We start from the raw sequence: 24385 nt of genomic DNA, 5'->3' as shown, positions 1-24385 counted from the left end.
ATGACGTCAGCACCCTCAGCTCAGACTGCCGGCCTCAGCAACTAGGAGAAATGAACTTCTGCTCACAAGCCACCCAAAATGCAGCGGTTTTGCCTTAGCAGTCCGGACGGGCTGAAACAATCAGCAACCCGTCTGACCCCAAACACTATCCCTAACTTTGTCCCTCAATCCTGAGCCTTTACTTCTGATCTCTGGCCCTCACCCTGACCCTGGGCCTAGACCCCAATCCTAAAGCATGGCCCTGGCACCTGGTCCCTGACTGCCCAAACCCAACCTGAAACCGAACTCTTATCTGTTACCCAATTATCACAAAATGGAAAAACTGTGCCCAAAAACTAACTACAGATACATGTTCTTTCCTGGAGCCTGAGCTACCACTTTTCTGTTTTGCCAAACTAAGTGTCTTTAGCTAAAAATAATGCCAACTGGGTGACACAACCGGTTAAGCCCCAACTCTGGGTGTTGGCTGGGCTTGTGATCTTGTGGTTGTGGAGTCGAGCCCAGTGTCAGGCTCCATGCTCTGCGCACAGTCTGAGGGACTCTCTCCCTCTCCGTCTGCCTTTCCCCCGACCTGTGCATGTGCCCGAGCTCTAATACATCAATCTTTACAAACAAATAACGATGTCTTCCCAAAGTGTATTAGCATGGTACAGAATGAGGTAATAACACAGTGAGAGAAAACACTTGTTTGTAATAAAGAAGAAGTTTATTTTTGAAGATTTTTGGAAAATATGTACTCAAGAATTTCAATCCCACGCAGGAAACACAAGCCATGCTAAGAGGCCCAAGTGCCATAACTATATTTATTGATATCCTCTGTGTTCACCCAATGTATATCCGCTCACTAAAATTTTTGTTACAAGTTTCTGGCATTTATTCCCTGAAAGGTCCAGACTTGCAGAAGCACCGTTACACACACAGTGGGTGTTTACATTACCTACTCGGTATTCGCACATTTGCTATTTCCTGTGCACGTGTCTATGGCTTTCCTACTTTCAAGACGAAAATCACATACAGAAATACACATTCCTCAAAACATACAAGTCAGCAGTTGTCTAGAATGTGGGTTACAGTACAGAGGCTACAGGTAACGCACAATCCATCCGTCGGGAAGCAGACAGTAGGAGTGCGTCATTGTGGGCTCTAGTGAGGAACACTTTAGCCCAGGAAAACCCATTTACAGTTCTTCTCTAGGTGTGTAAGATAAACACCAAACTATCTCACATATATTATATCTACATATACTTTTAACCAAATTCTGGTTTAAACATCACAAACTGACAACATGTAAATACAAACACAATGTTAAGAAAGGTTTGACAGATGTAGGGAAAAACGGGGCTTATGCATTATGAAGTTTTTACAGTGGAAAGGAAAATGTGGTTTAAAAAAAATAAAATCACACACAATTAAAAACCTTAGTCAAGCCACCTGGTGTAACAGATTTCACAAATACCATGGATGTGACATTATGCTTCAAGTGTCCACGCTTGCAGAGACTGCTACGCATCGATCGGAATGATGTCAGCAGAGATGCGCACGCTAGAAGTGACCGCACGTGCACGTGAACCACGCGCCTCGGAGACGAGGATGCTTGACCTTCAGTTAAATGCCAGGTTAAAAACGACTATGAAGTAACTGTCTTTACAAAGGGTTACATTTTCAAATCTACGGCAACAGACATGTTTCCCAGCTATGCATGCACACAGTATCCTGTGAAAAAAATGACAGTTACTTAAAAAAGAAGAAAAGTTTTAAAAAAAAGAAGAAGAAGAAGAAGAAATTAAATAAAGAAACAAACGACCAGAACTCGGTTCAGCTGGTGAAACACAAAGAGGTTTCTGACCCCCAAGAAGCTCAGGGATAAAACTAGGCATTAACTCCAGACGACTCATCCAACATCAGCACTCTGAGTTCGGGTCCCTTGCTAACATTTTATACCATTCTTTTCTTTCAGAACAAAAATAAGTTTGAAAAGAACCGATGCTTTGGAATGACCAATAACTTGAAAACATTCTACCATCTGACAGGATGGCCTTCTGTTCTAGACTCAGAACTTGGTAATGACAGAAAGCGCTCAACCCCTCCCCACAAAAACAGAAAGCGCTCAACCCAAAGGGCCTGGAGAAGGGAGACTTCACAAGTCACTGGTGCTCAGACCATTCCTTTAATGCAATGGAGCTACTAAAATACACATATTTGTTATTAAGAAAAATTAGAAAACTAACACGTCTTTTTCCCCAGAGTTATAAAAGACAAAACCTATATGACTACAGAAAAATAGCCAACTGATCTTAAAAGAAAAAGAAAAGCAGAGGCTGTCGGTAACACTGTCCCCATTGTACTTCCTGCAGCTTAAACACTTTCCCCCTGTTTTGAGAACTGAGCACGTCCATGCCTTAGACACCCACTAGCATCCTCAAGGTTGGGTCAACGGTCATCCCTACCCTTGGGGTAAAAGTAATGTAGCTCATTATACACAATACCTGCTTCATTCTTGAGTATCCCCTAAGGGATTATCTGACACTCATTCTTCTGAAGGTAAGAAAAGCTGTCAGGAAAACAGTCCAAATCACTTTGGGATTCCGGACAGACATCTAGCAGTTTGACACTTTCACTCTTCCTCCCTCATGACAATTTCCCTCCTTTAAAATCACAATCGACAACTCACATCAGATTTAATCACATTTATTTAAAATAAGGGAGAGCTTTTCAATAACGGTCCCCTCCAGAAAACGACAAGGGTTAGTGGAGGTCAGCGCCAGTGCTCAACAGGCTGGTACCATAAAGTCCTAACTTGGACACAGGTGCCTCACATCTGGGAAAGAGGTTACACACTTGCAAACTTGTGCTTTCTTTCACACATTTTAGGAGCAACGCGGGTTAATCTCAACGGCCCTGCTTCACGGGCAGCGCACACATGTGTGCCTCGGGTGGGTCTCTGCGTGCAGATGTCAGAGTCTCACCAGAGCAGAAAGCAAACACCCTTCTCCTGGAGATTCTCTCCCTTTTGAGAAAACATTCCCCTATGCACTTTGCTTGTCAAAAGACTACGTTTACTGAAATGATACCGACGAATGGAATTCTAGAGGAAACCCAAGAACAAACTGAACACAGAAACGTGGAGAGGACCGCACTCTCCTTCCCCACGGCGTGTGCCCGGCGACCCTGTGAGGGCCCGGGTGGGGGTGGGAGGGCGGCCTCGGGCTGCACCTCATCCGGTGCCCACAGACTTACTTCTCCCGGTAATAGAGCAGGTAGTATTTCAGGGGGTCTGGCAGAGGGAGGCTCAGGACCTTCTCGCGCAGGAAGTTCACCGGCGGGGCCGGCTTCGCCTCCGGCGGGGCTCTGTCCTCCTCCCGCCGCTGCTCCTCTTCCAAGTCCTCACAGCTGGTGTCGTCGGAGGGGCTGGAGATCCGACTGGCAAATACCTCCTTGTCCAAAAAGACGATCGTCTCCATGCGACGGCGGCGCACTCTCCGCCTCTTGGCCCGGGGAGTGGTCTTCAGTCCGTTTCCGCTGCCGCTCGCGGTCTCCTGACGGATGACCTTTTTGATGGCCCCGCGGATGGCGATTCGAGCCAGGTCCTGGAGGCTCCGCACGGCCAGCGGCGCTGCGGGCAAAGAAGGAGACGTGTCAGCCTCGTCTGTGAGGGACCCAGACAGCACAGAGCCCTAACTCTGGAAAACCGTCCCTCGTGGTCACCCACGCCCGCTGTCCCGGCAAACAGTGACAGCTCGAAGGCGCACGCATGTGTCCATCTCAAACGGTGTTTTCAAACGCGCTACCCCAAACTCCTGTAAGTGAAGGAAGCACGGGCGTGTGTGTCATCAGTCGGAGCAGAAGACAAACCTGGGTTCATGACTCTGTTTACGGTATTCGTTCCCGGTTCTACCTCACTGGTGGAACTCCGTGAACGTGGGGCTCCAGAATTCTTCCGTCTATCTTTACATTTCCACGGCACTTTACAAATTGAGTATTTGTTCCTTTTTTAATAGAGAAAAGCAAATCTAAGTAGGTACAAAAACTCCAGCGCACACCGAGGAGACACCGAATCTGGTAATCAAAGTCCAGCTCAGGTTAATGCACGCGTATGGCAACAGGAGAGCTTTTCTCTTCAAGGGGGAGGAATTAAGGACTGTGCGTTCAGATACCTTACACTGAAAGCCACCACCACTTCTTTCCCTCCAGGACCTAACTCCTTTTTTTTAAGATTTTATTTATTTATTTGACAGAGAAAGAGATCACAGCAGGGGAGCAAGCGAGGAAGATGCAAGGTTCCAAGACCTAAATTCTTCCCCAAAAGGTGACAATCTACAATACGGGGAAGGTTCTTAGGTTGTCTGTAATATTTATTACCCAAATCAGAGCGGCCTGTGCAGAATCCCGTGAATGCCCGTTCCACAGGACCCTGGGGAAGCCCCTAGCCCCAGGCTCTCAGCACCTTCCTCCCTGGGTCCACGCCAGGCCTCCTCTCCTGCTCAACAGTCTCCTCCCCGTTGTCCAGGATGGGCTCCAGCATGGGCCCCGCTACGCAACACCGTAATCATGACTTTCTGCTCAACACACCCACCTTTCCTTGTCTTTCCCTTCAGTCCGCTGAACGGACTCCTTCTCTAGCTCACCCCAAGGTCCCGCTTGAAGGGAACCAACTTAGCCCAAGTCTCTCCTGCCAGCCCCTTCTCCACCACAGCCAGCAGTGTTCCCTCAGGGGCTGATTTCTACCATTTCCCCCACTCTATGTGCCTATCAATCCCTGGTTTGACATCCATGCTATGGTTCAAGGAACAAAGACTGGGCAGCGGCTCCCAGGGCTCTGCTCCATTCCTGACCGGGGTCCCGAGCAGCCCCCCAGACCCATATCCCCAAGAGATGCCGGATACCTCAAGGCCCACGTCCTTCCTCAGAAACAGCCTATGTGCCTGCCCCCGAATCCCTTCGGCTTCAGAGGCCACCATCTCCATGGAAACACCTTCACTACTTTAGAAAACTCTGGCCCAGGAAGACAGAGTTGCAATTAACTGTCCACTTCGGGAGCCCAAAACATCACGGGGCTATTGATCAGCCAGCGTTCGCTCCAGAGCTCTGGTCTCAAAACCAAGCTCTTGGGGTGCCCTCCATGCTGTCTCAGTTCTTCCCCAGACCCGGTCAAGCCCTCACATTACGAGACTTGTCTTCAACCAAACCCCCGAGAGGCCTTGCAGACACATCGACAAGCCCTCACCTTCCAACACTCGGGCAGCGCTGCAGAAGGCCGTGCCCTGCCTGTGAGTGACGCCAGCCTCTCCGGGGGAGAGTCCCAGGGCGCACGCACAGGACTAACTCAGCCTTCGCCGGGCCACAGGGTCGTCGAAAAGACAGAAGCACCCCATCTTTGAGTTCACGCACACGGTGGCTCCCACGGCCTCCAGGACAAGTCTGACTCACGCAGTGGGCTCGTTTCTCCCACTCGGACCATGCCGAAGGGCGTGCACGCAGAAAGTCCCCATCAGCCTCTGCTCATGCTTGTTCTCCCTTTCTCCTCTCCTCAGAGAATTCACTTTCACCCAAAATGTCCCACCCTCTGTCAAACCCTCCCTGGCCCCTCTCAGCCTCTTTCTGTGTCTTACCGCTGCTCACTGCCACATTTCAAGGACCGTGTCTGTGGCAGGTGACCTCCACTTAGCAGAGACCGAGGCAGTGCATGACTATCTGATAAATGTTTCCTCACAAATTTAAGAAAAACAAATTTCTGGAAGGAATTTGCTAACATGTATCATCTTTGGATTTGAGATTACGGTTATTTTTTTCCCTTTTTTGGTGCATTTTCCAAATTTTCTAAATGATCAGATTGCAGAATCCATGCTGAATGGTTTTATTTTCAATAAAATCACTAGGATTCTCATTGCTGTGTAAATCTCTGTGTAAATTATAAAACAGTATATGGATAATATCAGCTCTTTCTGATTCCCCATCCTGAAGGAGTTGAAGACAGAGGGCTAGCCAAATGGATCTCCATGGCAAGCCTCCCACCACCTGAAGCGTGTGCCCACGAGGCGCCCCGAGGAGGGAGGGGTCCCGTGACTCTGCAAGAGCCCCTGGCCCAGCGGTGCTGGCAACACGCTGTCTCTATGAGACTTCGCCACAGAGCAGAACGAACTCCCTCTCAAGAGAGCCTCCCGCCTTCAATGGCACGGCCAGCAAGAATTGTCAGAGAAGGTGCCTGGGGGGCTCAGTGGGTTAAAGCCTCTGCCTTCGGCTCAGGTCATGATCTCAGGGTCCTGGGATCGAGCCCCGAGTCGGGCTCTCTGCTCAGTGAGGAGCCTGCTTCCTCCTCTCTCTCTGCCTGCCTCTCTGCCTACTTGTGATCTCTGTCTGTCAAATAAATAAACAAAATCTTTAAAACAAACAAAAAAAAGAATTCCCGGAGATTTAAAAGAAGGCAAAAACAACCTAAAATGGGCTGAAAACAGATTACTTTTTTTAATATCTAAAAATCATTTGTAACATTTTAAGGTTTCAGTGGGTAGAAAAATGTTCCTAAACATTAAAAGGCTCCTTACAATTTGTCTCTCTCTTCAAATTCTAATGAGATTTTTTTAAAGATCCAAAGGATAAGTAAGGATTTTTGTACTTACGTAACTGGACAAGTCTTGATTTTCCAGACTCCGAGTGACAGGGCTGGACCAGAGGAGCAAAAGAAACTGCCAGAATCTTTTTGGTCTCCCAAGCAGAAGGGCCCGTTCGCGTTATCTTAGTCAACTGCCCCAAAGAGAAAATGAGAATATTCACAAGATGTGGCTACTGTTGGTTTATATTTAATCATTCCTCCACATAAACTAAAAAAAAAAACCCACAGAGATACAGATAATGAAATAACCTGAGCACAGAGGCCCCTAACATGATGTGACATAAAGCACCCAGGAAGTATTAATATTGTCGCAAGGGTGTTTTGCCTGGGTATGTTCAAAGCCTCCAGACCTAATTCCTGTTTACGAGAAATACGTGCGTTAGAGAAAAGAAATCAAAGAATACCAAGAAGAGTCCGTCAGACGAGACCACTTCCCTGGGCTCCCCACAAGAGCCAGGGCTGAGGGTGATGCTTAGTAAGGGGCAGGCAGGAGGCACGGACATTCTCAAGTCTGAGTCAGTAAAGACATTCACGACAACCTGCAATGATGCTTCAGTCTAGACCGGACCCCAGGCTGTTTGTTCCAGAGGACAGAAACCATGAAGAACTTGCGACCGTGACCTTCTTGTGTGACCGTGATCACACACCAAAGAGCAGCTAGTGCTGCAGGCTCACGGCCACCTCTGTCCGAGCTTCTCCCTGCTCCAGCACTGAGTTTCTGAGTGACGTCACCGCCACGACACACAGACCTGCAGAAGAGCCTGATTAGACAACACAGCCCTCCTGTGTGCTCTGTGTGATGGTGCCCGTTTCTGAAAGGCCTATTCAGGTCACAGTGCTATTTTCTGCTCAGCTCTGACATGCTAAGATTATATACTCTCTTCTCTAAAAATATCCAAGCCAGCAAATCCTCTTAAAAACTAAGATTCTATATCATGAACCTTGGAAGTGAAAGCATTAAGTAGCCACGTACTCGGTAAACATCAATAAGTCACTCACACTCTTATGTACAAGCAAAAACTTCTTTTTAAAAACATTTTCTAGTTATAATGAACATCAAATATCTAAATACAATCGATAAATAATGTGTGAACCATTTAGGAAAACTATAAATCCATATTCCATGGTCCAGACACGGAGACGGATACTAAAAATCCGCTACAATCCTCAAATCAGTATACAGATAACACAATTCCAATAAAAGGACTGACGTATTTTTCTGATACAACAAAGATTACTAAAGTAATTTTAAATAAAGGGGAGCCTAGGGGGCTCAGCCGGTTAAGGAGCCGACTCTTGATTTCAGCTCAGGTTGTGGGACCGAGAGCCTGGGTCGGGTGTGCTCAGCAGGGGGTCTGCTCCAGCAGCCTCCCTCAGTCCCCCTCACCCCCCCGCCCCTGCACGAGCCCGCTCTCTCTCTCTCAAATATTTTTAAGAAATAATAGCAATTTAAATAAAGATGTATTTGGGGGCGCCTGGGTGGCTCACTGGGTTAAAGCCTCTGCCTTCGGCTCGGGTCATGATCTCAGGGTCCTGGGATCGAGCCCCGCATGGGGGGGGGGGGTCTCTGCTCAGCAGGGAGCCTGCTTCCCCTACCCCCGCCTGCTGCTCTGCCTACTTGGGATCTCTGTCTGATAAAATAAATAAATAAAATCTTTATAAATAAAAAATAAATATTTAAAACAATATTCTGAGAAAGAGGGACGCCTGGGTGGCTCAGTTGGTTAAGCAGCTGCCTTCGGCTCAGGTCATGATCCCAGCGTCCTGGGATCGAGTCCCACATCGGGCTCCTTGCTCCGCAGGGAGCCTGCTTCTCCCTCTGACTCTGCCTTCCACTCTGTCTGCCTGTGCTCACTTTCGCTCGTGCTCTCTCTCTGACAAATAAATAAAATCTTAAAAAAAAAAAAAATATTCTGAGAAAGAAGAGCAAAAATGGGGACACGTCACCCTGCTATCCACAATGATGACAGCAATAAGCAGGCGGCAGTCAGCAAGGGCATGGGAGGCTCCTCTCCTTTAAGGCAGTTAGCCAAAGTTAAAATACGGAGTCTCAGATCCAACACTTCTGCTCTTGAGACTACACCGGGAAGTATAGTGTATCATCTTCATGCAGACGAAGATTAAGCCAGAGAGCACCCACAGACACCTGCACAGACGCCCCCAAATACTCTGCACAGCAGCAGTGCTTGCAAACAGCAAAAGGGTGGAAAGAACCCAAGTGCCCATCAGAAAAACACATTTTCATACACCAGGAAAGAATATTTTTGAATAAACAACACAGGGACAGAAAAGAATTTCCACTTACACCAAATCCAAATACCAAACCCATAAAATGAACAATAAGCAACGTGTAAAACCTAAAATTATCATCCGCTCCTATTTCTTATGTCTGGATGAATATACGGAATGGAAAAAAATGTGCCTTTCTTCACTGAAGTCAAGTCATGGAAAAAGTACGTTTGCTTGTATATTTTTTGAGGACACAGATAAACTAAGAACAAACAAAGTAGTCACCTACAGGTGAAGTGGAGAGAACATACATGGAAAACAAATTCTGTGAGTGTTCATTATTTAGATCTTGAAACCCCATAAATATTTTACGAGGTTAAATGCAATCCCTAAAAACAAACAAATGAGCTCTAAGACAGGCTAGCGGCACAACCACACAGGGAAGCGTTATCTCCAGGGACTTTCAAACATGTTTGTTGGTACATCCCCAGGAGAAGAGCAAACCCGGCCGTCAGGGAGCCTCCAGCGTGGGACACAGCACCTGCGCAGAAGTCAGGAAAACCCTCTGGCCCTGACTTTGAGCAGGAAGCACCAGTATAAACCCATAGTGTGTTCTGGTGTCCGAAAGCCAAAGCAACAGAAACATAAGTACGTATGGGGGGAAAGGGACTTCTTGGCTCCAGAATAGCACTGAAGAAAACCAACCCGGTATCAAAGATTCCGACAAAGGGCCCACCTGTGTTCTCTAAACACCAATTCCCAATGAACTTAAAACTAACAGAGATCCTCAGAAACAGTTAAATCTAAGTTTGTGGTAAAAATTACAAAAAATTAGTGTGGAGTATCTTTTCTTACCAGAAAGTAACAAAACCATCAAAGACCACTGAGGGTGTATCAGAGTCCAAGAGCCAACCTGGAGAGGTGCCTATTGGCCAGGACTGGACATTTTAAGTTTCAATAAGAATCATACGATGATTAAAATTTTAAGTACATCTATATCCATGAATTCACACCGCCGTTAGAAACCAAATAAAATCTTACGAGTCACCACTTTCAACAAACGCTAGAGAACCAGATTACTGAGGAAACTGATAGACAAAGCTTAAGAATCAGAATTTATCCAGTTTCTCCTTATAACATGTACGTAGGGTAACCAAATAACTGGTAGGAGTGTTTCTCTTCATGTAAGTATTCCAGGTACTATAAAGTCGCAAGATACAAAATCAATGTACAGAAATCTACTGCATTTCTATACACTAATGATGCAGCAGAAAGAGAAATTAAGAAAACAATCCCATTTATAACTGCTCCAAAAATAATTAAATATCTAGAAATAAACTTAAAAAAGAGGTGAAATCTCTACTCTGAAATTCATAAAACACTGATGAAAGAAACTGAAGATGACATAAAGACACAAAACAGACTGGGGACCTGAATGTGACACCTAAATGCATAAAAATCCTAGAAGAGTGCATAGGCAGTAATGTCTCCGACATTGGTCGTAGTGACATTTTCTAGATAGGTCCCTTCAGGCAAGGGAGACAAAAGCAAAAATCAACTGCTGGGATTAGAACAGAAAGCTTCTGCACAGCCAAGGAAACAACCAGCAAACTAAGAGCCAACGTAGGAATGGGAGAAGATATTTGCAGTGACTCATCCCACAGAAGGTTAGTATCTAAATTACATAAAGAACTTACACAACTCAACACCCAAAACCCAAATAATCCAATTTAAAAGTGGGCAGAAGACACGAACAGGTACTTCTCCAAAGAAGACATACGAATGGCCCACAGACACGAGAAGACGCTCCACGTCACTCCTCATCACGGAAAAGCAGCTCACAAGCGCAATGAGGGGCGCCTGGGTGGCTCAGCTGGCTGGGCACCCAACTCTCGGTCTCCGCTCAGGTCACAGTCTCGGGGTCGTGAGATCGAGCCCCACATCAGGCTCCACACCCAGCACAGAGTGTGCGGGAGATTCTCTCTTCCTCTCCTCTGTCCCTCCTACTCATGCTCTCTCTTTCTAAAATAAATCCATCTTAAAAAAAAAAAAAAAAATACCGCAGTGAGACACCACCTCACCCCTGTAAGAAAGGGGAGAATCCACACAGGAAACAAGCAGTGGTGAGGACACGAGAAAAAAGAACCTCCTTCTGCACTGGTGGGGTGCAAACGGGTGCAGCCGCTCTGGAGAACAGTACGGCGGCTCCTCAGAAAGTTCAGAACAGAGCTGCCCTACAACCCAGCCCTGCACTACGAAGTACTTCCCCGTAGAATGCGAAAACCCTAACTCAAAGGGACACTGCACCCTCCTGTTTACTGAAGCACGATCCGCAACAGCCACAGTACGGAAGCAGCCCCGGTGTCCACGGACAGGCGAACACACAAAGATACGGCACAGACACACACGACGGACTATTACTGGGCATAAAGAAGAATGACATCTGGCCATTTCCCATGACACGACTGGAGCCAGAGCACATCGTGCTAAGCTGAACAAGCCAGAGAAAGACCAATACCACAGAACTTCACTCATGTGGGATTTAGAGAACACAGTCACTAACCAAAGGGAAAAAAGAGACAGACCGAAAAACACTCCTAAGGAACCACCAGGGTCACCAGAGACGATGGGGGACACGGGAAGGAGACAGAGTGTAGGTGCGGTGCCAAGCCTGGGCGGTGCCAAGCCTGGGCGGTGCCGAGCCTGGCGGTGCCAAGCCTGGGCGGTGCAACGCACACCTGCCGCTAGCGGGACACCACACGCTAACTGCGCTGGAATCCAATTCAAGAGAAGACAAGGGTGAAAGGTTCCAGCTGAAGAGACGTGACGGGATCAGACTGTCCCGCAGCCCCTACTGAGGTAATGGGTCCAGGCCAGAGCCGCACTGCCCACGTCGGAGAACGAGACAGCAGGCGTGCCGGGCCTGCCCACGCGCGGGCTCTGTACCGCCGTGAGAGCTCTCGCACCCTCAGCTGGAAACTAAGCAAGTCTCTGGGTCCCACTAACAACGTGTAACGAAATGAGGAGCAGAAAGAGTATGTTAAACATCACCCCAGAGATAGGTCGTCTCCAAATCTAGACTACAGGAAACTGTAAGACAAACCACTTGATTTCAAGGAAAAAGGAGCGGCGGGGGAAGCAAAGAAAAAAAGAGAAACTCTAGATAAAAAACACTTAGGAGATGGGGTGCCGGGCTGGCTCGGTCGGTGAGCGGAGCAACTCTTGCTCTTGGGGCACGCGTTTAAGCCCCATGGTGGGTGCAAAGATCACTCAAAAATAAAATCTTCCAACAAATAAAAAGAGAACCAACCAAAGAGAAGATATAAATCTTAAATGGAGGGGCGCCTGGGGGGCTCAGTTGGTGGAGCAACTGCCTTCGGCTCAGGTCATGATCCTGGAGTGCCAGGATCCTGTCCCGGAATCGAGTCCTGCATTGAGCTCCCTCCTCGGCAGGGAGTCTACTCTCCCTCGGACCTCTCCACTCTCTCTCGCTCTCTCTCTCTCTCAAATATAAAACTTTTAAGAAAATCTTAAATGGAGATCCATTCAAATAAACTATTCAAGCAAATTTTGAGATAATTAGAAAAATCTGAACACTAGCTGGCAATTTTAAAATACTAAGAAATTACTGGTGATTTTTTATGTTGATAACGGTTTTGTGATATCCTTAAAAACAGTCCTTATCTTTTATAAATACACTTTGAAATATTTATGGATAAAAATTTTGTTTTAGTTGGCGATAGTCACTGCAGTCTGTATATAATAGTAAGTAACAGAATGTTATACAGACAGCCCCGTGGGCAATTCTAGGAGCCAGAGGACACACTACAGTCAACATTTCCACAGGTCACAATACAAGCAACATGATGACACAGAATATTAAATGGCTTAAAATTATCTCATCAGTTAAGGAAAACATCATAACTTCTCAACAGTGCGCGCAATGATCCCTTAGAAAGGTACCGACTACAAGCGTCAGACACTAACAGGGCTTAAGGTAAGGTTGTGAGTGACTTTTCTTCATTTTCGTATGTTCTGGATGTTCAGCAATGAATGATTCCTTTTTAAACAAAATAAATTAAATGCTAACATTTTTAAATTGCAGAAAATCCCACAAAAATGCACAATCTCCTAATTTTTATCATTTCCATGTTTCCTTAGTTCTTTGTAACTGAGACATTCTCTCTCATGACCAATTCAGTTTTGATTAATCTACTTGTTCGTGAGAACTTGTTTTTCTCAAAGAAGCACAGCAGTGACGACAGACAGACACATACACGACCAAACAGCGGACGGAGACAAGACTCCTCCGAAGGAAGAGACTCCTGTATAATACTCGCTGTCACAGAACCTAGCAGTTAGACCCGAAGGACTCGAGGGACGTCTGCCCACCAGTCTAACACCAGAACAAGCGTACTGGAGCAGCTGCGGGCGGGGCGGGGGGCGGGGGGCGGGAGAGCGGACGGACGCAGGGGGGAGGCTCACAGCGCAGGCTCCAGGGTGCCCACCTGCGTCAGGTCCTGGCCCAAGCTGGGCTGTCTTTAGGACCTGTCCCTGCCTGTGCCCTCATCTGTGAAACGGAGGGAGCTGTCATGAAGCAAACAGGGAAAAACACATGGAGACTTCTTGGAACAGACCTGGGCCAACAGTTAAGCGTGTCGGTTATGAGAGGGGTCTGACCTTCTCTTCCAGTGGCATGACAAGGATGCCCCCTACTTTGAGAAGACTCTTCATGTACTCTTCATGCTCTTTCTGCACACCAGCCCCACAGTACACACGATCGTACTGAGAACAATCTGGAGAAATCTCCAGGCAATTGCCAGTAACAAAGGAAGGTTCACAGAAGTCAAATCTAAAAGCAAAAAATGTTTTCCGTAACTGAATATATCACATTGTAGCAAGTCTCTACAGTAAATCTATCCTACCCACAGGTTACGTTTTCCTTGCACATAATAAATACCACTGACAGAGTCAGAAGCTGCAAGTCAGACCCCCAAAATAATTGTATCATTAATAAACCGAACCCTAGAAATCCCAAACAAAATATTATGAAAGTGAACGCCACAAACTTAAGACAGACTTCTATCATCTAACTTCCCATCACCACTGTCTTTGCTCTGTCTTTACAAATCATCACCTTATTTAAGATCTAAGAAAAACAAGCAAAATGAGGGGCACCCGGGTGGTTCAGTCGGTTAAGTGTCCGACTCTTGGTCTCAGCTCAGGGCACGACCTCAGGGTTGTGAGACGGAGCCCCATTTGCTTCAGGTCCCACACTCAGCGTGGGGTCCATGTGAGATCCCCTCTGCCCCCGCACTTATGTGCACAAGCATGCGCTTGCTCGCTCTCTCTCCCTCTCAGATAAGTCAATCTTTAAAAAAGTAAAACATAAAAACCAATAAAATGAAAGAAAACTACATTTGGTGTTTCTAAAAATGTTAAATCCTAAAATAAAAACTTTAATGCCTTATTTAAAAATGGCAAGAGGTAGTTATATATACTGTCCAAATACAAATGCAATAATTCTGTTTAAGAATTAGGAGATAAATTATTATCTGTGTTGGAAACGTGAAAATCGGGCAAAATGAACATTCTATTTCCCTCTCCTATTACACTAGAGAAGAATTACCTTTCCCTGGCGTCATAATTAAAAAACCTAAAGCCCTCAAAAGCACAAAATATTTAAGAAAATAATTAGAGGGGCGCCTGGGTGGCTCAGTGGGTTGAGCCTCTGCCTTTGGTTCAGGTCATGATCCCAGGGTCCTGGGATCGAGCCCTGGATCAGGCTCTCTGCTCAGCGGGAAGCCTGCTTCCTCCTCTCTCTCTCTGTCTGCCTCTCTGCCTACTTGTGATCTCTCTCTCTGTGTCAAATAAATAAATAAATAAAATCTTTCTTTTTTTTTTAATTTTTTTTAAAAAGAAAATAATTAGAACAGCTTTGCATACACCCAATTCTCCTGCCAAAACTGAATCATGTTATATGAACACTAATAAACTTTTCTCTCCCGTCTAATCAAGTTTAAATTATAATTCACACAGCAACCCAAGGGTAGTATTTGATCTTACTTGTCAAAGCTGTCGCTGGTTCTAATGAAGAAGTCCAGCTTCTGCTTTGCATATTCTATTACATCCGAATGGAGTTCAACCCCGTGGTTCACACCAAAAGGACCTAAAATGTTCCAGAATAAAAAAATTTTTAGTACTAGGGCAAGAACTCTTACTCTTTGTTTTATCCACTGCAACGCACCAGATTCAGCATGTATAATTACATGAAGAAATTCGCAAGGTTTAGAGGTCTTACCACATTACCAGGCCTAAATCACCCAAGCTAAATCTTTAAATACGCAGGGTAGACTATGCTCACCACACTGTAAATATTAATAACTGTAAATGCTTGTTTCTTTGATATTACCGACGCCACAGCTTTCCAAAGCCTGGGTTGCTCTGCTCTCAAACCTTTGAAGAATTATTTGAAGATGTAAAAAAGCCAAGATCTGCAACCAAGAATTCAAGATCTTACTAGTGAATTAAAGAAGAAAGACATTATTTCCAAATGACACTGGACTCAGGACTGTGTTCCACTAGAGGTTGCCCCAACTACTCAGACATGGGCACAAATAGCTTTTGATCATTAAAATAAAACTGTAACAGGGGCACCTGAGTGGCTCCGTCGGTTGAATGTCCAACTCTTGATTTCAGCTCAGGTGATGATCTCGGGGTCCTGGGACTGAGCCCCATGTCAGGCTCTGTGCTCAGCGCGGAGTCTGCTGCAGATACGCTCTCTCCCACTCCCCTGCCCCTTCCCCCACTCGTGTACGTACACATTCTCACTCTCTTAAATGAATAAATAAAATCTTTTTTAAATAAACTATAACCAAACCACAATGAAACATTTTTTATATCAAAGGAATTTTATCAGCAATTGGAAATAACGATGTGAGAAAGGTTATAAGCCCACTTAACAATAAACGTATTATTCCCTCTGTATAAAACTGCCTCTAGGTCAGATCTACTGATACAGACAGCTTGGGTGAGTCTCTGTTTTGGGAATTCACTTATACGAAGGTCAAAAACAGGCAACACTTATTATGATGACGGAGGACAAAAGGGTCCTCTCTCCTCTCTGCGTGGGGAGGGACAGCCGGAGAGCTTCTGGGGCGCTGGTCCTACTCCATACCTTGTTCTGGGTAGTACCTGCACGAAATTGAACACGTACACAAAAAGTCACCAAGCTCCACACCTCACACGTGTTCATTTACTGTAGGTTAACTTACACAGCCATTTTTAAATATCTCCATGGGAAAATCAACAGGGCATGAAGAACTTTATTTACTGGGCGGACATACCGAAGTCACAGTGCAGCACTTAACCCTACGGCCCAACAGAAATACTGAAAAATGAGCAACCATCTGCGCACCCGTATCTTGACATTTTGCCACTTGGGCTCTCCTGGTCCCCTGACAGCACAACACCCACCCCAAGCCAAGGCCTCCTTCTCCTCCACCTGGACAGCTCACCTGGGGCTCTCTTCTCCCAATGTCTGTCAAATGCACAGCTGCTGCTGAATGATTCTCACTGAAACACAACCTACCTGAGAAGCATTTTCAATAATTACATCAAATTCAAATTGTCCAATCTCAAGCCCCTCTGCCAAACCACGGACTTCCCTCCCCACGGCCCTCTGGCTAGGAGCTCGCGCCAGAAACCAAGCAAACCTTTACTTCCGCACTCTTCATAGTTTCATTAGCCTCCTCCTTTATCAAAACCTGTTAAGCACTTAATTCTCATAACAGATATAGGACATAGTTCCTAACCCCAAGGAGCTTAACACCAAACAGAGCAGTAACACGGAGCCCCCGACTCAGCCCAATAGAAAGCTGACTGAGGGGACGGAGGGCACAGGAGTAAGGACTGAGTCCTCAAGGGCATGGCACTGAAGCCAGCCCAAAAGCCCTCCCACCCCTGCAGGAGGGCTTCCCACTCCCTCATCACACAGCACCTTCAGGCCCCTGCACACAAGTGCAGCAGCAAAGGGATGAAGTTCAGGGCCAGGCAGGAAGGCAGCCGGACCTAGAGAAGAGTCGGATGAAAGACTCCAGACCTCATGGCTGCGGGCTCCGGGAGGCCACCACGGTTTTCGGCCCTGAAGTGGTGTGCAACACTGAAGGCTGAGCTGACCAGAACCCGCGGGGTCCACACAGAGGCATCGGCCATGCCAGCGCAAGGTGTCAACCCGGGAAAGCAAACGCCCAGTCGCCTCCTTCACATGCATCACAGCGGCACGGAGTACCCACTGCGACCCCCAAGAAGCCTCCCTTCCTTTACAGCTCCCCCACCCAACATCTGATCACACTCCCAGCAAACAGGGAGCTCCCAGAAGAGAAGCTGTTGAGAAGTTCTGGGGCATGTCAAGTGCAACAGGCCGCGTCTGGCTTACTACAAGAACCGAGCATCTCAGTTCCTTTCCAGAGCAGCTCTAACCTAGTCCGTTGGATGCCCCATCCCACTCTCCACCAAACACCATCTCACCCTTAGCTCCCCCAGTTTCTCAGCTGAACTGAAGGACCTTTCACTAATTCCAGAAGGATACATCACCTGGGCTCTTCACAAAGCAGTCTTGATCCAAGACAAATTAAGTTCAAAAAGCATATCGCTTCAAAAAACAAAACAAAAACAAACTTAAAAATTTGAGGATAGCAATCTGTGGCCTAAAGTCAAAGGGTCAGTCTCAAAACTTCATCAAATTCCAAACTCTAGGAACATATAAAGAACCCAAAATTTCATTCCACACCCACAAAATCAACTGTCCCTGCTGAGACATTCTGTACCGCGCTGTGGTGCAGACGCCGTGCTCCCTCGCCAGTGCGGCAGCAGCCCCAGCCCCGCCTCCTCTGCAGAGAAATCTTTCCAAGGGCAGGTCAGCCCCCATTACTCCTCTGGCAAAACGGTTCTATCTAAAACAGACACCTAAACCCTCAATTATTGGACACTGCCGTTTCAAGAACAAAAACGCCCATCGCCACGTGCAGTCTCACAACTTACTTGGGGAGAGAGGCAAAACCTGTGAAGTCCTTCCCATCCCGGGAATTTACTGACAAACAACACCGTACAAGTACTAACTTTCTGAGCATTAAAACAAAACAAAACAAAACTTCTTGGAAGAACTTTAACTTCCAGGGAACTTTAAACTTGGTCTCTGTTTACAGAGTGACAAAGCAGGCTGGGTGACTGTATCGTAAAACGAAAAATCACCGTAAGGTCCTGATTTACACACTTCTCATGGCCCTCTGCTGTGCGGAAGGAGGGTGCACTGAACAGACCGTGGAGGCACAGGTGGGAGGGGGAAGGGAACAGGACGGTCCCTCCAGGACACTCCAGCCCCCCAAGACTGTGCATAAACCAAAGCAGCAGACTGCTCAGAAGGCGCTCCGACGAGGGCCCTACAGAGGAGACACTGCCCCGGCACCAGGAGACAGACGGTGCTCTGCTGCACTCTGTCCAGACTCACCGAGAATGAGCCCCACCATGGAGCTGAGGTAGCCCGTGCCGCTGCCCAGGTTCAAGAAGGAGAGGCCCGGCTGCAGGTCCAGGGCCTCCATCACTTCCGAATAGATGCACGGAGCCGAGAGGTGGATGTTGCCGTGCTTCCACGCCAAGTCTTTGTAAGCGTTTTCTTTAAACTCGTCAAGGTAATAGTCCGCGCGATCGATAGCCCGGAACGCCTGCTCGACCGGCGCGGTCCGGATGTACTGCGCTTCCTTCAGGTTGTCCACCAGCTCGTCGTTGTCCTCACCGGCGCTCACCGCACCTCCCATCCTCCGGATCGCACGCGGGCAACGCTGCAAAGACAGACGTTTCTGAAGGGCTAGCTACATTAAAGGCCAGAGCACACCAGTTAGGGTTCTAATAACATGCCAGTCTCAAATTCTGAATTCTGAAAATATCACAGATGGAATATATTGGATCAGCAACTGCCTAACCCACCCCCCCCTCCAAATTCAGAAAGAAAAAAAGCCAAAGATGAAATCCCATTATAACCGTCCGGAAGCTTGTAATTTACAATTTCAAATGCATTCAAATGAACTGGAGGTACCTAACACATATCCAACAGCTGCAAACCGCATTGAAGAAAGAACTCGATATTTTACGACAAGTCATCAATCTACAAAGTCAGGTATTTAGGGTTAAAATTATCTTGAATATGGATCTGCATTAAAAGGGATATATCCACATATGGCAGAGTCAATGGATATAAGCATAAAAAGAATATAGATGTGTCTACAAAAGTCACACTACTACCAACTTCGCTTTGAATACTTCAAGTACTACAGATCACTTCTGATAAATAAATCTTAAAAGCAAACAAAGGAAGTAAAGGTACACAACACACACTATAAAGTTACTCACTGTTTATTTGAAATTTGAATTTAACTGGTGTCCTAAATTTTACCTGACACCTCTACACCCCCACATACACATCAAGTCAAGGAATCCACTCAATCTGTTCATTTGGATATTCGGATGTACAAATTCCAGGCAAAAATACTACAGGATGAATGGTGATATTTTATTTTAACAAATACAAAATCTGTTTTCAAGCTACAACTGCTCCAAGGACTCCTACTCCCCCTTTGGAAGTGTACGTAACGCAACCTTTCTACCCCTTTAACGAAAGGTACATGGCTTTCCTTCTTCCCAACTGCCTTCAAGAAGAAAAAGCAACAGTGTGACCCCTTCTTAGCCACCTGCTAACATACAATGTGCTTCCATCTAACTCACAGGGACCGTCACCATAAAAATATCTTCTCCAATTTTATAGGCACCCCATGTAACTCTTTCTGAAAGAATTATTTTACTTCACATAAAATGGTAACATTTTACAAAACACCTGATGTAAACTGTTGGGGAAAACAGAAAGCACCAGACTTCACAAAGACTGACACATTTTCTAATTCACTTCCATAATAACATACTATAATTTATTATTACAAAGTGTATCTTTGCTTTCCCCCTCCCAATCCTCTGGATTTCTAACAGCAGAACAAGAAGCATAAAAACTGGGGGAACAGCTTCCGTACACATACCCCACGCACACTACTGGCAATTGTGGTGGGAGAGGTTTTCCCAGGAATAAAAATAAATGAACTCATGATAAATCTTTAGCTTCTCACAACAAATACACAAAATATGTGAAACCTAGGGCTTAGTATAAACGCTCTAACATTTCACAGTTGGAACAGCTCATCTTCATCATCAAAATTTTAGACCTGAACATTAAGCTTTCTAAATCACCAGGATGGCCCAATTATTAGATTTTCACCCCATTTCAAGATGTTCTGGAGCCCTTGCTAGGTTAGGGTCCATGGCCAGTTAACTTAGCCAACTGGACGGACTGCTAATGAGGTCAAGCTTAATCTTCAATAAGCTACTTACTTCTGAGGCTACAGTCTACATCCCTAGTCTAGGACAGTCATCTTAAAATTTAGGTCACTGCTTAAAAGTGAAGTTGCGCTTGCTGCCCAAATGTCTATGTGGGAAAAGGCCTGGAAACCACGCATCTTCCATGGTGGATCAAACTCTCTACGTAATGTTCTACCATCCTATCTCAGTGCCATCATTCTACCTTCAGAAAGCAAACACTAACTCTATATTGGGTACACTTTATTTTTTCTACCATGTAATCTATCACTTACTTCCCACTTCATCTCACTTTGAAAGTTTACTCACATGGAAAAGCTAGCATTTTAGTAAAAAGAGCTACAATCTTACAGGCACCACCCACCAGTCCCAGGGGTCTGGTTAGCTTCACAACATACTGAGGCAAACTGGGACCGAATAGTCATTTTACTCCTGATTACAGACCAGTGCATGAAGAGACTAGAATTCAAACCCACGACCATCTAGCCGAAGGCCTACATTCTCAAATTCTCAAAGAAAAAAACGTTCTTTAACACATAACATGTTGGTCATCTTTGCCCCAAATGACAGACTCTGTGACGATGCGGGAGCCCTCTCTGTTGCCGTCGGTAGGAAGCGTGTGACCATCAGCAGGGTCTGAGAGTACTAACTCTGCCTGCTCTTCTACCTCTCCTCACACTGCATACAATCACGCTTACTCCTGACCACCCCAAAACACCAACAACAGATTCAAAGATATTCTTGCCCAACCCAATAATGGCTCTACCATCTAGTCAAATCCAACTGCTGGAAGTAATGAGAAGTAACTTCTGGATGCTGTACTTGATTCTACTTCGCAATCCTCAGTATAATCCACTCTTCTGGAGTCACGGGCCAACAGGACCACCTTATTCTCGCACTGCTCCTTCCAAAACCAACTGCCAAAGGGCAGTGAGGAAGACAGGTGAGCAGCAGCAGCAGCCATGGGAAGGTCCCAGTCCTGAGCCAAGGAGGCTAAAGCCGGGTCAACCAGCCTGAAGCCACGATCATGGGGGTGTGCGGTTCCAGTCAACACTGCGTTTGTCAGATTACACACGGAGGGCCACGGCCCACCCCGCATATCACTCCTTCAGGGAAATACGGACGAGGTAATTTCATGTGGGAGGAAGGACCCTGTCCTGCAAGCCCTGAAAAGTTTGCCTTTTTTGTAATGCAAGGGCCTGACTTAAGCTGTGACTGCTGAGGAATAAACACTTCACCTCTGCCAACCATGTCTGAAATCAGCTCTTAATTGGTTTCCGTAACAGTCCTTTTGGGCCACTTGTCTTTTCCCTTCTCATTTTTCTCTTCTCACGCTTCACATTCCCTCTTTTGTCTTAATATTCCGCAGTAAAAAGGAAGCCCGAGAAGCCCTAGGCTCCACCCTCAACCCCGATGCCAGCAGAAACTAGCCCTAACTCTCTTCACGGCCCCACCTCACTGTGGGACCCCAGGTATGCTGTCAACTTTCCAGGTTCTGTAGGTAATAACCCGCTACTCTTCCCTCTGCTTCCTGCCGGCTGTTGCTGAACGCTGTCTTGGATTACAGGAACTGCAGGGGCTGGCGCAGGTCACGGAGACCAGCAGAACACAGAACCAAAGCCACACCTCCTGCTGGCAGAAGAATTAAAAGAAACAGAGACTTGCCGTGAAAACTAGAACTCCTACAAGCGGGATTTTCTTCCAACACTAGAAAGGCTGCCGTGTGTACCCCATTCCTGGAGCTGACAGAAGCTGGATCCGTGGAACACGTTAGATGAAGATTATCTCTACTCGACACAGAAAAGCTTGCTAACAACTAGAATCCCAAACACGGACCTGTTCTTAGAACCTCCACAGCCGGTCTCCCCCAGGGAGGGCCCAGGTTAGGTACAGCTGAGCTGGGCGCCAGGAGGCCTAGGCTCGGACCCCTTCCCCTCAGAGGCCCCCTCTCATGGCACCTCTAAAGCTCTACTTCCCCCGAGCACAGCCCCAAGTTCTGGGCTGACTGCACCGATTCTGGACTGTCTACTCGACACCCAAATCGCAGCCGCTGACTTCGACCACTGCCCTGCGGGAAAGAAAGAAGAAGACCACGACAGGCCAGTGATGAACCAAGGGGCGGGCAGGGATCTGGGTCACTTTCCCGAGGGGCAACGCTGGAGCACACGTCAGCACGGCAAGTCCGAAGCGCCGGCACCAAGGCCAGCCGAGCTCGCCTTCCCCAACCACCCACCTTCTCCGGGGGCCTGGAGTCCCGGGGTTCTGAGCCACTTCTCTGTCGGAAGGGCAACAACTGCCCCCACGGCTCCGCCCTGGAGACTGGAAGTTCCGTCCTCCCTACACCTAACCGGCCACTCCCAACCCAAGACCGCCAGGGGCGGCTTCCACGGCTGCGCCCGCGGGTGCAGCCAGACGGTCGCCTTCGGAAAAGGCCCGAGGTCACTGGTGCCGAACGCGGACCCGCCTGCACGCGCCGCGCGACTCCCCGCAAACGTCCCCCGCTCGGCACGCCCGGCGCGGGCCGCGCGTCTCTCCGGCACGTCCAGGGGCGCCAGCGACGGGCCCCGGGAGAGGCCGCGGGGGCCCCGGGGAGCCGCAGGGCCAGCCAGGACGCCCCCCCCACCGACACGCCCCCGGAGCGCCGCAGGGGACGGGGCCGCGCTCCAGAGGACACGCGCCCCGGGAGGGTTGGGGGACGAGGGGACACGCAGGAGGGGGACCCGGGGACGGGGCGGGCAGACGCGGGGGAGGGGAGCTGGACGTCCGGGAACGGGGGAGGCGGGGAGAGGCGGGGAGAGGCGGGGGCGCCGGAACGGGGGGGCCGGCCCCGGAGGAGGGTCCCGGCGCTCCGGACCGGGGGGGGGAGGTCGGGGGGAGGTCGGGGGAGGGAGGTCGCGGGGGGAGGTCGGGGGGGGAGGTCGGGGGGGGGAGGTCGGGGGGGGAGGTCGCGGGGGGAGGTCGGGGGGGGGAGGTCGGGGGGGGAGGTCGCGGGGGGAGGTCGGGGGGGGAGGTCGGGGGGGGGGGAGCGACCTGCCGCCCGCCACAGGCCGGGCCGAGGGCGGCGGCGGGGGCGGCTCTACCTCCGGGCTCGGCCGGCCCGCGAGCTCGGGCTGCCTAGGCCGCGACCTGCAGCTCCCCCGGCGCCCCTCGCCCGTCCGGCGCCCCTCGCCCGCCCGCAGCCCGGCTGCGCCTCCCGACCGCCGCCGCCGTAAACATCCGCCGCCCCACTGCGCCTGTGCGCGCAACGGCCCGACTGCGCGTGCGCCCGGGCCTGGCTCTTAAAGGGGCGACGGCGCGGCGGGTGGGCCCCGGCGCGGACGGTCGGCGAGGCGCGTGGGAGGCCCCGCACGCTTCCGGGGTATTGGGGCGGGAGCGACCCGAGAACAGCTGCAGGCCAGGGTTAGGGCTTCCCCGCACCAGCAGAGCCGGGACCAGGGAGGAGGGCCAACAGGTGAGAAAGAAAGAAACTGGGACGGACAGTAACTCTCGGCAGTGGCTCTGGCTTGGGTGACACGGACGTCCGAGCCAAGGTGCTGGGACAAGAAGGGTCCATCTGTGCCAAGAGAGGGCCCCATGGCTGCGGCCCCGCGAGCGCCCGCCGTGCACACCCGAGAGGAGGCCACAGCAGCCCCCACCCGTCCTGCGCTTCCGTGGCTGGACACCGGCCTCTGCGCAGACCCTTCACCGCTTTTCTGGGCCTCGGCGGAGAAACACAGACTTGGAACAGACCCCATCCAAGATCTGCCCCACAGAGTGAACCGTGAACCCGTCCATCCCATGTCGTGGAGCCGGTGTGCCCAGCCGTCTCCGCTATAGACAGCCGCAGGCATCTGCAGTGACACAAGACCCAGCGCCTGGGTTCTCAAGGTTTCTATTCCTAGAGGATGGTGGCGTCTGGGCAAGGGGCAGGCTGGTACAATTCTTTGGGTCCTACAAGGCAAAGAGAACTGGTTTTGAATAATATGAATAGGAATAATATGAAATGGAACATTATGCAGATAAGAACTTCCCAAATCCAGGGGAGGAAGGAGGAGAAGCCTGCCTCTAGGAGGAGTGCACTGCTTGGGGGGGCGGGGCGGGGGCGGGGGTGACATGCTGGGCGGCAAGAGGAAGGTCCTACAGACCTGG

At 48.7% G+C, this 24385-nt stretch overlaps 1 protein-coding gene across 8 annotated transcripts; it reads right to left on the bottom strand.

Annotated features, from left to right (window-relative positions):
- Window positions 1–687: 687 nt before the first annotated feature.
- PCMTD2 (protein-L-isoaspartate (D-aspartate) O-methyltransferase domain containing 2) lies at window positions 688–23503 on the bottom strand. Of its 8 annotated transcripts, none has more exons than XM_082746554.1 (7): window positions 23338–23503; window positions 21923–22044; window positions 18348–18678; window positions 14906–15008; window positions 13520–13691; window positions 6618–6741; window positions 688–3613 (listed from the first exon to the last, which is right to left on the bottom strand). In XM_082746554.1, the coding sequence occupies exons 3-7, from the start codon at window positions 18652–18654 to the stop codon at window positions 3234–3236; spliced, it is 1086 nt and encodes a 361-aa protein (XP_082602680.1). In that variant the 5' UTR covers window positions 18655–18678; window positions 21923–22044; window positions 23338–23503; the 3' UTR covers window positions 688–3233. The 8 variants fall into 8 exon arrangements, with proteins under 8 accessions (XP_082602680.1, XP_082602681.1, XP_082602684.1 ...); XM_082746555.1 differs by having other exon boundaries at window positions 21923–22009; window positions 23338–23445; XM_082746557.1 differs by lacking the exons at window positions 21923–22044; window positions 23338–23503 and adding exons at window positions 3853–3986; window positions 22491–23027 and having other exon boundaries at window positions 2673–3613.
- Window positions 23504–24385: the final 882 nt, after the last annotated feature.

The sequence above is a fragment of the Mustela nivalis genome (assembly GCF_964662115.1).
Source record: "Mustela nivalis genome assembly, chromosome: 8".
NCBI lineage: Eukaryota > Metazoa > Chordata > Mammalia > Carnivora > Mustelidae > Mustela > Mustela nivalis.
The sequence above is the reverse complement of the archived record's forward strand: the minus strand, read 5'-3'. Positions and strand labels throughout refer to the sequence as shown.

Excerpts from the sequence above, each read along its gene's own strand:
- PCMTD2 (XM_082746552.1), bottom strand. Across the intron at positions 6,742-13,519 it reads TCATGCCACTGGAAGAGAAG|TTGACTAAGATAACGCGAAC; the intron begins GTCAGACCCCTC and ends TCTTTGGGGCAG. Across the intron at positions 3,614-6,617 it reads ATCAAGACTTGTCCAGTTAC|CGCCGCTGGCCGTGCGGAGC; the intron begins GTAAGTACAAAA and ends CTTTGCCCGCAG.